Source organism: Denticeps clupeoides, chromosome 1 (assembly GCF_900700375.1).
Source record: "Denticeps clupeoides chromosome 1, fDenClu1.1, whole genome shotgun sequence".
NCBI classification, from domain to species: Eukaryota; Metazoa; Chordata; class Actinopteri; order Clupeiformes; family Denticipitidae; genus Denticeps; species Denticeps clupeoides.
The window spans coordinates 37,978,580-37,990,956 of record NC_041707.1 but is presented as its reverse complement, the minus strand read 5'-3'; the positions used below and the strand labels follow the sequence as shown (position 1 = coordinate 37,990,956).

At 43.0% G+C, this 12,377-nt stretch overlaps 1 protein-coding gene and 1 long non-coding RNA gene across 7 annotated transcripts; both read left to right on the top strand.

The window, feature by feature from the left end:
* Positions 1 to 4,369: 4,369 nt before the first annotated feature.
* Positions 4,370 to 4,807, top strand: LOC114799341 (uncharacterized). The gene is made up of 3 exons (XR_003751217.1): positions 4,370 to 4,439; positions 4,525 to 4,617; positions 4,772 to 4,807. It is a non-coding gene; the product is annotated as an uncharacterized LOC114799341 (long non-coding RNA).
* Positions 4,808 to 4,843: 36 nt separating this feature from the next.
* LOC114799164 (E3 ubiquitin-protein ligase TRIM39-like) lies at positions 4,844 to 11,271 on the top strand. 6 transcript variants are annotated; one of them, XM_028995472.1, is made up of 9 exons: positions 4,844 to 4,887; positions 7,207 to 7,254; positions 7,524 to 7,584; positions 7,682 to 8,275; positions 8,374 to 8,469; positions 9,276 to 9,509; positions 9,593 to 9,740; positions 10,078 to 10,104; positions 10,254 to 11,271. In XM_028995472.1, exons 4-9 carry the CDS (start codon positions 7,715 to 7,717, stop codon positions 10,808 to 10,810), a joined length of 1,623 nt encoding a protein of 540 aa, XP_028851305.1. In that variant the 5' UTR covers positions 4,844 to 4,887; positions 7,207 to 7,254; positions 7,524 to 7,584; positions 7,682 to 7,714; the 3' UTR covers positions 10,811 to 11,271. The 6 variants fall into 6 exon arrangements, with proteins under 6 accessions (XP_028851305.1, XP_028851334.1, XP_028851315.1 ...); XM_028995501.1 differs by lacking the exon at positions 4,844 to 4,887 and adding an exon at positions 5,944 to 5,985 and having other exon boundaries at positions 7,521 to 7,584; XM_028995482.1 differs by lacking the exon at positions 4,844 to 4,887 and having other exon boundaries at positions 7,049 to 7,254; positions 7,705 to 8,275.
* Positions 11,272 to 12,377: the final 1,106 nt, after the last annotated feature.

The following is a 12,377-nucleotide window of genomic DNA, read 5'->3' as shown; positions in this document are numbered from 1 at the left end:
CTACATACATGTTAGACCAGGGGTCAGCGACCTTTAACACTCAAAGAGCCATTTGGACCCGGTTTCCACCAAAGAGAAAGCACCAGGAGCCGCTAAATGAGCATAACACGGCATATATTATTTAAAAAACTAAGCTAGTGAAATTTTATTCATGAAAAATAAAATATTTTGCGTAGATTGCACGTGGGTTGAACAGCATTTTCTTGTAGGTCAGTGTTTTACCCACTAAGCTATTGGATATTGCATCTGTGTAAATAAATGCACAATTGTTAGTTTGACGTTACTTATTTCCATTTAACAAGATAATGGTTTGATAGCTTGACATTATTAAACATCATTTGCAAGCAGAAATTAATCGACGTCATCAGATTCGTAATCACACCTTTACACACAAATATTTCTGTTGGGTCAGATTTCATATTTTTATATTAGCAGTAAGGGCCTGAGTGGCAGCCTCCGTCAGTCACACTTCAAGAGTATTGGTGGCCAGACCAACAAGGGATGGACTGATGATCTGGGACAAATCAATTGTTTAAAATATTGGGGAATGCCCCCTGAAAGATTTATCTGTGCTAATTAATATTGTTTTTAAGGGCCATGTTGAGGTTGAGCAACGTGCGCTGCACTCACGGGACCACCACTTCTGAAATCAATATTAAAGAAGCTTGCTGCTCTTCTTGATGGTTATTTTCAGATTTTGTGGTTTTTCTGGAGAAGATTTAGACTTAGGCTCACACCCCCTTTAGAAAGATGTTTCTGCCTTGTGTCGAACCGAGAACCTTTTGTATTTCATGCTATCAAGATTGGAACAAATGAGACATTCGCAATTATTAGCTCCCTGGCCATTAGTAGTCAATAGTGAACCCTTTCTGAGCCACAACTGACTTCTCTTAGAGTAGTTCTTTACTAGGTTGGCCCATTCTTTCATTGCAAATTGCTTGGTTTGCTGCATGGACATTCACTTTGAAAACCCACCACAGATTCTCAATAGGATTAAGGTCTGGTCTCAGTATGAGCCACTCCAGGGTCTTGGTTTTGGTATCCTTGAGGAACCGTTGAACTAATTTCTGTAAAACAGCCCCACAGCATATTGCTTCCACCACCACGTTTAACTGTGGGAACTGTGTTGCTAGGGTTGAAGGCCTCTCCCTTTCTTTGCCAAACATAAGCAACATCCATGTGCCCAAACAGTTCCAGTTTCAAATGTTCTCAAGCAAACCTCAGTCGGGCCCTAATGTACCCCTCTTTAAGTAAAGGAGTTCTTCTGGGACGATGGCCCTGAAGCCCACCATACTGAAGATCCCCCACAACTGTGTAAAACATTGACTCTAGTTGAGGTCAGGTCAGCAACAATCTTCTTGGCAGATGTCCGGTGCTCCTGGTTTTTGTGGTGTTTCTGTTCTGTGTGTGTTGTGTTTGCAGGATGCCTGGTGGCTGCAAATTGAGCCGACCTGTTCCTGCTGTGGACATCCAGAATAAAAGGGGCCTCAGTTTCCTTTTTCAGGGCTGTGCTTGCTGTGCCATCCACCCCGCCCGGTTTCCCCTGCGCTTCCACTAGGAGGCGACGCAACTTGTTGTGTTGACCTGCTTCAGTGTTTGAAGATCCGATGTTTCCAGCCAGATTTGCGTAATCCCTCCATCGGAGCGCATTTGTTGTGTTTGGGGATTTGTTGCGGTGACCGGCGATGGAAAAAGCGCACGTTTCACTCCGTTCGCAATCTTTTGCAAATTGTGAAAATGATGCGATTGAGTTATTGACGAGTGAAGATAAAAAGTTGAAGGAATCTCTGTTTAAAGCCGTAGAACAGGGTTTACTGGGAATTAATGTCATTGCGGTGCGGACCAAGGGTCAAATGTCTCCGGAATCTGCAGCCGGTAGCGTCTCTGAAATGGAATTAAAGATGCGCAAGATTTTTTCTGGAATGTCAGATGCAATATGAAGCAGCCAAGTGGAGATCTGAACGTGACAGTCGTGCCGTGCGGGAGAAGGAAATCGAGAAGGAGTTTCGTAAACTAAAGATCGAATTCGAGGTAAAAATGCTGGAGTGTGAGGAAAGCGAGAGGGAGCGGAACCGGGAATATGAAAGTCAGCGTGAAAGGGAAGATCGGGACTACGCTTTAAATAAATTAGAATTGTCAGCTAGAAAAGACGCCGTGGTTCTGGCGGTTGTAGGTGTTTCCCCCGTCTCTGTTCTACCTGTGTCTCCTCCTCACGTCCCTCCAGTTGACCCGACTTCTTCTGATCCAGTGGATCATGGGTTTGATGTGTCCCATAATATTCCGTTCAGTGAACGAGAGGTCGAGAAGTATTTTTTGAGAGGGCTGCCATTACATTAAAATGGCCAACTCGTGTCTGGAGTCTCTTGTTACAGTGTGTGCTGGCAGGTAAAGCTCAAGAAGTTTAAAGTGAAGTGATTTTTGTTGTGATATATAGAAGCACAGCACACGGTAAACACAGTGAAATTTGTCCTCTGCATTTAACCATCACCCTGAGTGAGCAGTGGGCAGCCATGACAGGCGCCCGGGGAGCAGTGTGTGGGGACGGTGCTTTGCTCAGTGGCGCCTCGATGGCACCTTGGTGGATCAGGATTCAAACCGGCAACCTTCTGATTATGGAGCCACTTCCTTAACCGCTAGGCAAGTTTTCTACCCTTACAGTTTAGCAGAGTTCGGACTAAAATTCGGACTGCGATTTTTTTTTTATGCTTTTGAACTGGTACCTGAAGGTACCAGGAGGAAATATGAAAGAATGTTGAATTCGCACGCGAGAAGGAGAACCTGTTTGACCGCTGGTGTACGTCAGAACATGTTACCACCCCGAACAGTTGAGAATTAATCCTGTTGGAGGAGTTTAAAAACTGCTTTCCTGATGCTGTCGCTACCTATCTGCATGATTGACAGGTGACAACTTTGACTCAAGCTGCTGTTTGTGCTGATCAGTATGCTCTGACACACAAAAGTGTCTTCGTCCCGTTCTCTTCATCTCCCTCACTCTGCGTTACCACGCCATCTTCCAGCCAGAAACAGAGCTGGAGGAATTCCCGGCTTGACCGCAAATCTTCACCCCAAAGACCCTCACGGGTGTTTTTATTGTCATGATCCGGGTCATTTTATTGCAGCATGTCCTCGTTTACATGAAAAGAATCTAGCATCGCCAAAATCGCTCCAGAAGAACGTTGGGCTGGTGCATCCTGGTTATAAGCCATTTATTTTAAATGGAGGGGTGTCTCTTACTGGCCGTGTGGAAGATGACTGCGTGATACTGCGTGATACTTCATCCTAGGTTCTGTTCTCCCCTTCTCTACGGAGAGTTGCCATGATTCCGACGTACTGGTGCAGGAAATTGAAATGGGGTTCACTAGAGTCCTGTTGCATTGTTACGAACCGGTCTAGGGGCTCCGGCCCGTAACAAAAGAAAGGACACAAACGTAACCCTACTATGACGAAAAGGATAATTTTAACAAGTATTTTATTAACTACTAAATATATAAATAAAGAAGAAATACATACAAAACGAATTACAACGAATAACAGCAAACAAGACAGGAAAACAGAGAAAAACAGACAAACACCGAAGCAGGCTGACACAACAAGTTGCGTCGCCTCCTAGGGGAAGCGCAGGGGAAACCGGAAGTGATGTCAAAGGGAAAGGGTAGGAAGGCGGGTGGGTGGATGGCACGGCAAGCGCAGCCCCGAAAAAGGAGACTGAGGCTCCTTTTATTCTGTCTGTCCCACAGCAGGTACAGATGGGCTCAGTTTACAATCACCAGGCACCTGCAAACAGCACAAAACACAGAACCACACCCAAAATACCAGGACGTAACATGCACACTCTGCACTTAAAAAGTGAGTCGGTCTCTGGTGTTCATTCTTGGCTTCCGGTAAAAGGGGTTTCCTTTCTTTTGGGAAATGATGTCGCTGGAGGAAAGGTCCTTCCTGTTCCGGAAGTCGCGGAGACCCCGATGTCGGTTACGGACGTGGACTCAAGTCAAAGTCAAAGTCAAGTCAAGTCAAAGTCAGCTTTATTGTCAATTCTGCCACATGTACAGGACATACAGAGAATTGAAATTGCGTTACTCTCAGACCCATGGTGCTTACAAGTAACATTAAATACAAAGGTATAAATAAAATTTAAAAAACACAATATACAGATAAGGGCACATGGTGGAGAGTGCAAAACCATGTAAACAATGTGACCATTTGTAGTGCAACAGAGCTTGTAAGTGTAAAAGTGACAAAGTGGATGTTCTGCTTCAGTCTTTCCTGCATGTGTCGTTACTCGAGCTCAAACACGTAAGTATCATGACACAGTCGGGTTATCTGAGACTTTTATGTCGCCTGCCAGATCGGCACCTGCCTCTTCTGCGCATGCACCTGAGGTGATGTCCACATCTGGTGGTGCTGCAGCTGCTGGTGACGTGTGGCTGAGCGTAGATAAGGTGTCTAAACTGAGTGAAACTGATTATGTGGTTCGTACGCCTGATAGACGGCGTAGAACTAGAGTGTCACAATAATCTGCTCAAGTCTTATGTTACCAGGGATGTGGAGAAAGTAGCTGCTGGGGTTCCAGTTGCAGCCGTGTCCTCTGCGGTGACTCCTCTCTACAGTCCTGAGGAGGTCGGCCTTACTCTGCGAGACGTTCCTGTGACTTGTGCCCGTCTCCAGAATTCTGAAATCATGTCTGATCTTGACTCGTTTCTGTCACATCTATCTGATCAGCATGCTTGTGCGATTAAAAATTTGATTGTCCTCTTTCCTTCCTTGTTTTCAGATGTGCCATCTTGTTGTAACGTCCTGCGCCACGACATTGAAGCAGCACGTATACCGCCTCAATCCCACAAAGAGGGCTGCGATGGCAGCTGAGGTGGCCTATCTTGCCGATCATGGGTTAGCCGCGCCCAGTTCTAGTGCCTGGAGCTCTCCGTGCATTCTGGTTCCTAAACCAGATGGCACTCATCGGTTCTGCACTGACTATTGTAAAGTGAATGTAGTCACATGACCTGACTCGTTTCCACTGCCACGTACGGAGGATTGTGTCGACCGTGTGGGCTCAGCTAGCTTTGTCAGTGAGCTGGACTTGTTGAAAGGCTACTGGCAGGTCCCACTAACAGCTAGAGCTGCTGAGGTCTCAGCATTCGTGACGCCGGATAGTTTTATGCAGTATTCCGTAATGGTGGAATGCACCAGCAGCCTTTCAGCGTCTTATGACTACGGTGTTGGCAGGAGTGCCAAGTTTTGAGCCGTACCTCGATGATGTCGTCATTCATTCTTCTACCTGGTTTAAACATGTGCAGTCACGCCACACTGTGACCGGTTTGACCGGTTGTGTAAGACTTCGCTCATCCTAAACTTGGTGAAGTGTGAGTTTGCTAAAGCAACTGTGGGTTACTTAGGTAAACAAGTTCATCCCCTTGCAGCTAAAGTAGTAGCCATCTCTGACTTTCCCGTACCAACCACTCAGCGAGAGCTGCGTAGGTTCAAGCTACAAGGGTTTGGCTTTTGTCGCTGTCATTGCAACATTTTGAAGTTTATGTTGGGTCAACTTCCATTCCTGTTGTAGTATTTACAGAACATAACCCTCTTGTCTTCTTAACCAGAATGAAAAACGCCAATCAGCGTCTTATGCGTGGGACCTTATATCTACAAGGGTTTAATCTGGAGATCAAGTACAAAAGGGGCTCTGAGCCTTGTCACGCTCCTACCAATAAATGTTTTTTTTGTGATCAACAGTAAATGTTGGTTTTTAGTGGTGGGGGTGTTACGTCCTGGTTTTTGTGGTGTGTTTCTGTTCTGTGTGTGTGTTGTGTTTGCAGGATGCCTGGTGGCTGCAAATTGAGCCGACCTGTTCCTGCTGTGGACAGCCAGAATAAAAGGGGCCTCAGTTTCCTTTTTCGGGGCTGCGCTTGCCGTGACATCCACCCCGCCCGCCTTCCTAGCATTTCCCGATTGCATCACTTCCGGTTTCCCCTGCGCTTCCACTAGGAGGTGACGCAACTTGTTGTGTTGACCTGCTTTTCTTTTTTCCCATATGTTTGTGTTTATTCATTGTAATTCATTTTGTATGTATTTCTTTTTTATTTATATATTTATTTGTTAATATTTAAATTAATCAGTTTCGTCAGTAGGTTTTTGTCTTTGTCTTTTCTTTTGTTATGGGCCAGACCCCTAGACCGGCTCGTAACACTCCTTGCTGACATCTCTGACTATTTTCCTCTCCAAAGGTCTCAAAATCTTGCTCTAAGTGCAAAGGCCAGAATTTGCCTCCTTGTACTTGGACTATGCTAATACTTTAGACTGCTAATAAGTGATGGTGCAGCATCTCCAGCTACGGTATTCCTACGGTCCAGTGTGTACTTTGAGGGTTTTGGTTGCCTTGAGTAAATTTTGGTTACAGTTTGGTCTCTTCAGTCCTTCGCCTTGGCGCAGCAGGTAGTGCTGTGATGTTTACCTGATTTCCGGTTGCTCTAGAAACAGCTCGCGAGGACGGGGACGTGTGGGGACGGTACCTTAAACCTCAGTGGCACTTTGGTGTAGCATTGAGCATTTTGGGCCTGGACTCCAGAATTACAACCATTCTCAGCAACAAGATTAACATGAGACTCTGCTTCTACTTATGCATCGATTTGTCTTTCCAGATGATGTCACTTGGTGCTTAAATCTCAGAATCACTACTATGACTTTTAATTTAATTAATGACTGTATAATGACTAGTTCAGGAAACCACCACTGTGAGCCAAAGTATTTGAAGAAAAATCCACCATCAGATCTGAAACAATTGTAATTCTGCCTAATTTATTAAGATACAGAAAAAGACAAAATGGAATATATGAAGATATACTGAAATCAATTTAAAATAACTTGAATTAATTTCTACTCAAATAAAAAGTATAGATAATTAATATCTATACATATCATTAGTAATTTGTAAATGTATTTATTTGTATTTCCTTATTCTGGTGGTCGGTGGATGATGTTTGTGATGTAAGCAGGTTTCTACACTTTCTGTGATTTGAACAGAACATTTTTTGTCTTTTGTCCAAACCTACGTCTGCCTGTTCCTTTAAATCGAGGAGCGCTGACATGAATCTGGCCTGAAGTTATTTTTTTACTTTCTTTTCACTAGAAACCAAACTTCAGCTCTACACACAGAAGCTCTTGCTCTCATCTCAGTGAAATATTCAGACTTTCCATCTTTCTCTTTTCCAGCAGGATAAACTGTAATTTGAAGCATCTGATGTGACATTTAGAGCTCAGGTGAGTTGAGCAGGACGTGTTGTTCTTGCTGTGGGGAGGAAACGGCTTCGAAAAGCGCGCTGATACTTGAATTGTGTCAAGACTTTTTAGACTTTGTGTGTTGGTTTTTAGTAAAGATTCGCGTCTTGCCTTAAGAACAACAGCGAGTGTAAAAGTTCCATATTTACATATAAACAGTGTTGAGTTGTTATGGATTTTCAGTTTTTAAATTAAATGTAATTTTTAGGGACCATCAGTAAAGTTCATGTCATTTTCATATCTGTCAGCAGGACACAACAAATAAAAAAAAGTAGAATCTCCTGTAACAATAACTGCCCTCTCTTTACAGAAGTAAGTAGAATCATGTATTAATTCTCTCATAGACACAGACAGAATATAATTCAGTTTAATGTTACATTGATTTAATTTGTGTTGTTTTATTCTTTAGATTTGAAAGAATTTCTTCTGTAGACCTGCAGACATGGCTTCCTCCAGCAGTTTCCTGTCTGAAGAGCAGCTCCAGTGCTCCATCTGTCTTGACGTGTTCACTGATCCAGTCTCTACTCCATGTGGACACAACTTCTGCATGGGCTGTATAAAGGACTACTGGGAACACTGTAGTCAAACCCAGTGTCCTCTGTGTAAACAGCTGTTCACTAAAAGACCAGAACTTTGTGTCAACACTTTTATATCTGAATTGGCACGTGAATTCAAAAAGAAATACTCCAGTATCTTAATACGTCCAGATTTTGCTCTTGGGTCATGTGACGCCTGCACTGATCGGGCCGTCAAATCCTGTCTGGACTGTGGAGTTTCCTTCTGTAAAACTCACCTGGAGCCTCACGTGGTGACACCAAAGCTGAAGAAACACAAACTGATGGACCCTGTGCAGAACCTGGAGGACTATATATGTAAGAAACACGAGAGACCCCTGCAGTTCTTCTGTAGAGATGATCAGACGTGTGTGTGTCAGTTCTGTACTGAATCAAACCACAAAGATCACAACACTGTTCCTGTGGAGGAGGAGTGTGGACAGAAGAAGGTGAGATATTTTTAAAAATGATTCATTTTTGTAACTTGTTCATCTGAAACCCATCATTTGTTCTACATCAACACTGATGTCGACAACTTTATTCACAGTCCCATCTGATGAAGACGCAGATGAAAATGCAGCAGATGATCCAGGACAGACTGAGGAAGATTCAGGAGATTAAAGATCAAGTAGCAGTCAGGAAGGTGAGGATAGTCTATCATGATGATGTTTCACCATGTATCAGTTCTGGTTTATGTCAGGGTCTACAGCAGGGTTCTTCACCTCACAATTTCCCAGCCTTCTTCTACGTGTGAGTGAGGTGTGAAGCCTCTGTGTCCAATCAGAGTCAGTAACTACCTGGAAGAAGTGAAAACAAGGCCTACATTTGAATTTGAGGTCCAGAGTTGAAGAACCCTGGTCTGCAGGATGGAGATGTCAGTACAATAATGTAAACATTAACGACTTCCTGTGTCTGGAGTTTTGTGTTGTTTTCAGACAGAAGAGTTTAAAAAAATTCTGTGGTGTTGATGCTCCTCTGGTGGATCAGTGAGAGACGCGAGCTGCTGTTCCCGTTCCTTTCATGTCTTTGTGTTCATCTTGTAGCTCAGGTTCTACTCTTAGACCATCAGTAGCGTATTGTTCTAATCTCTCTACCAGCTTGAAACCAAATTAAACTGTCAATCATTTTAAATCAGCACTAAAACACGTTTATTAGAACATCATGTCCACACCACAATGTGGAGATATAAAACATTTCAAATGTTCTTCATGGTCCAGTTTATGATGTCATGTCCTGATTCCTCACCAGATGGCGCCACATTGTCTACCTGTCTGAGTGCTAATTCCATTGTCTCCATTGTGTCCAGTCCATGTTGCTCGTCTGTCTTGGTTTGTGTCTTAGAGAAGTTTGACCCTCAAGCCTGTTTATGTTTTTACTGCTGAATAAGTTTCTATAATGAAAATACTTCATCTGAGCTGTGAAGCACACAACAAACTTCTTGTCTTATAGAAAAGCACAGAGGAGGAGATCTCAGCCAGTGTGGAGATCTTCACTGCTCTGCTGCGCTCCATTGAGAGAAGCCAGGCTGAGCTGCTGGAGGTGATGGAGGAGGAGCAGAGAGCTGCAGAGAGGCAGGCTGAAGGGCTGATTAAAGATCTGCAGCAGGAGATCACAGAGCTCCAGAGGAGGAACAGTGAGCTGGAGAAGATCTCACTCACTGAGGACCACCTCCACCTCCTACAGGTCAGCATCTCTCTCTCTCTTCTACATCACAGGACAACACTCCCCATGCTGAGGGGTTTCTCCTCTCTCCTGCTCTACTGTAGATCTACCCAACACTGTGCAGCCCTCCACACACCAACAACTGGGCTGATGTCAGCATCCATCCTCCTCTGAGTGTGGAGACGGTGATCCGATCTGTATCTGAACTGGAGACCTCATTCAGGAATCAGATGGAGAAGCTCACAGCGTTACGTGAGTAATGATCAGACTGAATTTATGATCTGGGACTCGGTCATGAACCTGGTTATCCTGGCGTCTTATGCTGTTCTTCCTCGGGTTTTGGTCGTGTCCCTCGCTTCGTAGTTTCTGGAAGGCAATAATTTCAGTTCTTACTGAGGTTTTACAAACTCAATTGGACCTGAAAAGTCCAACATACGGGAACCAGTAAAAAGAGACACCAGTGAGGGAAATTTAAACCAGTCTGTCCCACTGGGATTGGTGAAGTAAAATGATGAACATCATTAGTGTGTCACAGTTCTGTTCTTAATCTGGGATAAAGTGATATTAAATATGATGTTTGTTTCCACAGAACTGAAAAAGTTCAGACGTCATGCAGGTATTTATTTTATGTCTTTTCATTCATCATCTTCACAGGGTTTTTCAGAAAATCTGCTCTGTTTCTTTCAAACTAACTATTATATTTATAATCTACAGCCAGTAAATGTCAATTCCCACTTTAATCTTAATTCTCTTCATTCACTACAGTGGACGTGACTCTGGATCCTGATTCAGCTCATCCCAACCTCATCCTGTCTGCTGATGGGAAACAAGTCAGATTTGGAGACAAACAATATAATCTCCCTGATAATCCAGAGAGGTTTGATTATTGTGTCTCTGTCCTGGGAAAGGAGGGTTTCTCCTCAGGGACATTTTACTATGAGGTGGAGGTCGGGGGGAAGACTGACTGGGATTTAGGAGTCGCCAGAGAGTCGATTAACAGGAAAGGAGAACTTACATTGAGTCCAGAGAATGGATACTGGACTGTGATTCTGAGTAATGGACATGAGTATAAAGCATGTGTTGATCCTCCAGTCCTCCTCTCTCTGAGTAAGAAGCCCCAGAAGGTGGGGGTGTTTGTGGATTATGAGGAGGGTTTGGTCTCCTTTTATGATGTGGAGAACAGCTCTCATATTTTCTCTTTTACTGGTCAGACCTTCTATGAGAAACTCTATCCATTATTCAGCCCTTATCTTAATGATGGAGGTAAAAACTCAGCACCACTCATCATCTCTCCTTCTGAGCATCATGTGCTGCAGGAATAAAATATTTTTTTGTTTAAGGGGAATATTTCCTTTCTTTAGATTAAGTGTCTGAAATGTTGCAGGTTGGCATTTAATCTGAATGACATAAATTGGAATATACTATGCTGATATGGATTTATTTTCTGAAGACCTGTATTTTATTGTATTTGCTTTATTCTCTGTATTTTTATGGTTTAAAACTGTATGGTGAACTTGGGGAGAAGGAGAGAGAGTGAGTGGTGGCGGGCAGATGGTTAGTCTAAACTGGCTAAGAAGGGAGAGAAACGTACACGTTTTATCTACATTTAGGCTTTAGAAGTGGAGTCCAACTGATATAAATTTAGTGGACTGGTAACTACATTATTAATGTTGTGTGTGTTGAAGCGACCAGTGTTGGGGAGTAACAGAATACATATACCGGCGTTACGTATTTAGAATACAAAATTTGAGTAACTTTATTTCGTTACAGTTACCGTTTAAATTAGTGATAATCAGAATACAGTTACTTTGTTGAAATAAATGGATTACATGGCGGTATTTTCCTGTTTCATATGTTAGGCTATCCCCTCTCTATCTCCTCTCTAATTTTGGTAATTCCACGCTGGACCACGCATAACACAGGTGCGCAGTCCCTCAAGTTTGCGCTGTTTCAGCGCCCATAAATCCATGCTACCCCTGAAATTGTAAATAAATATGATTTAATTCACTATTACACCATGATCTTTATATTCTTACAGTGCACATGGACTGAGTGTGTGTAAGGTGACACGCCATCACCCGGTTTAACCTCGCCGCTCAGTGGGTTTGAGGAGGGCCGCGCGAGGAAGGTGCGGTCCTAGTCAAAAAGAGGGTCATTTTTCTTGTACAAGGCTACTTTTTATTTTGACTAAGTGATGGAATGTCAGTAAATGCTTTTGAATAGCATATTTTATGTTTGTCTTCACCTTTTCAGCTTTATAAATAAAACAAATGGTAAAGGAAAAACAGGGTTTTTTTATTATCTGTGATTGCTATATTCATGTAGTTGTAAAAAGCATGACAATATATTAAGTAATCCAAAGTATTCAGAATACGTTACTCACATTGATTAACCTAACAGAATACGTTACAAACTACAATTTGTGGCATGTATTCTGTAATCTGTAACAGAATACATTTTAAAAGTAACCTTCCCAACACTGGAGGGGACTGAACAGGTTCTTGTGTCACCGCTCCCAACCATCGGCATCAGGGCTAAAGTGAGGTTTTGGGAGTTTTATTTCATTACATGACAGCATAGGGGTTACATAGGGTGAATTTTTGGTGGCCTCTTTGGATTTGCTCCAACAAACCATTGCTGCAAAAAGGAAGGGGTCGTGCAGAGAGTGTTCAGCAGTAGTGGTGATATTCCCCCACCTCATCGTTCAAGGCTGAGCTCAGAAAACGTGAACATGCTTTTCAACTTCTTGCAATTCAACTTGAACTGATTTGTGAACTGTTAAAGCTCTAATGTAGACAGATTTAACATTGTTTTCTTGGTTTTCTTGTTTTTTTTACTTACGTTTTTTGGCAGCAACAAATGAGCTGTGCTGCCTATAGATATGTACAG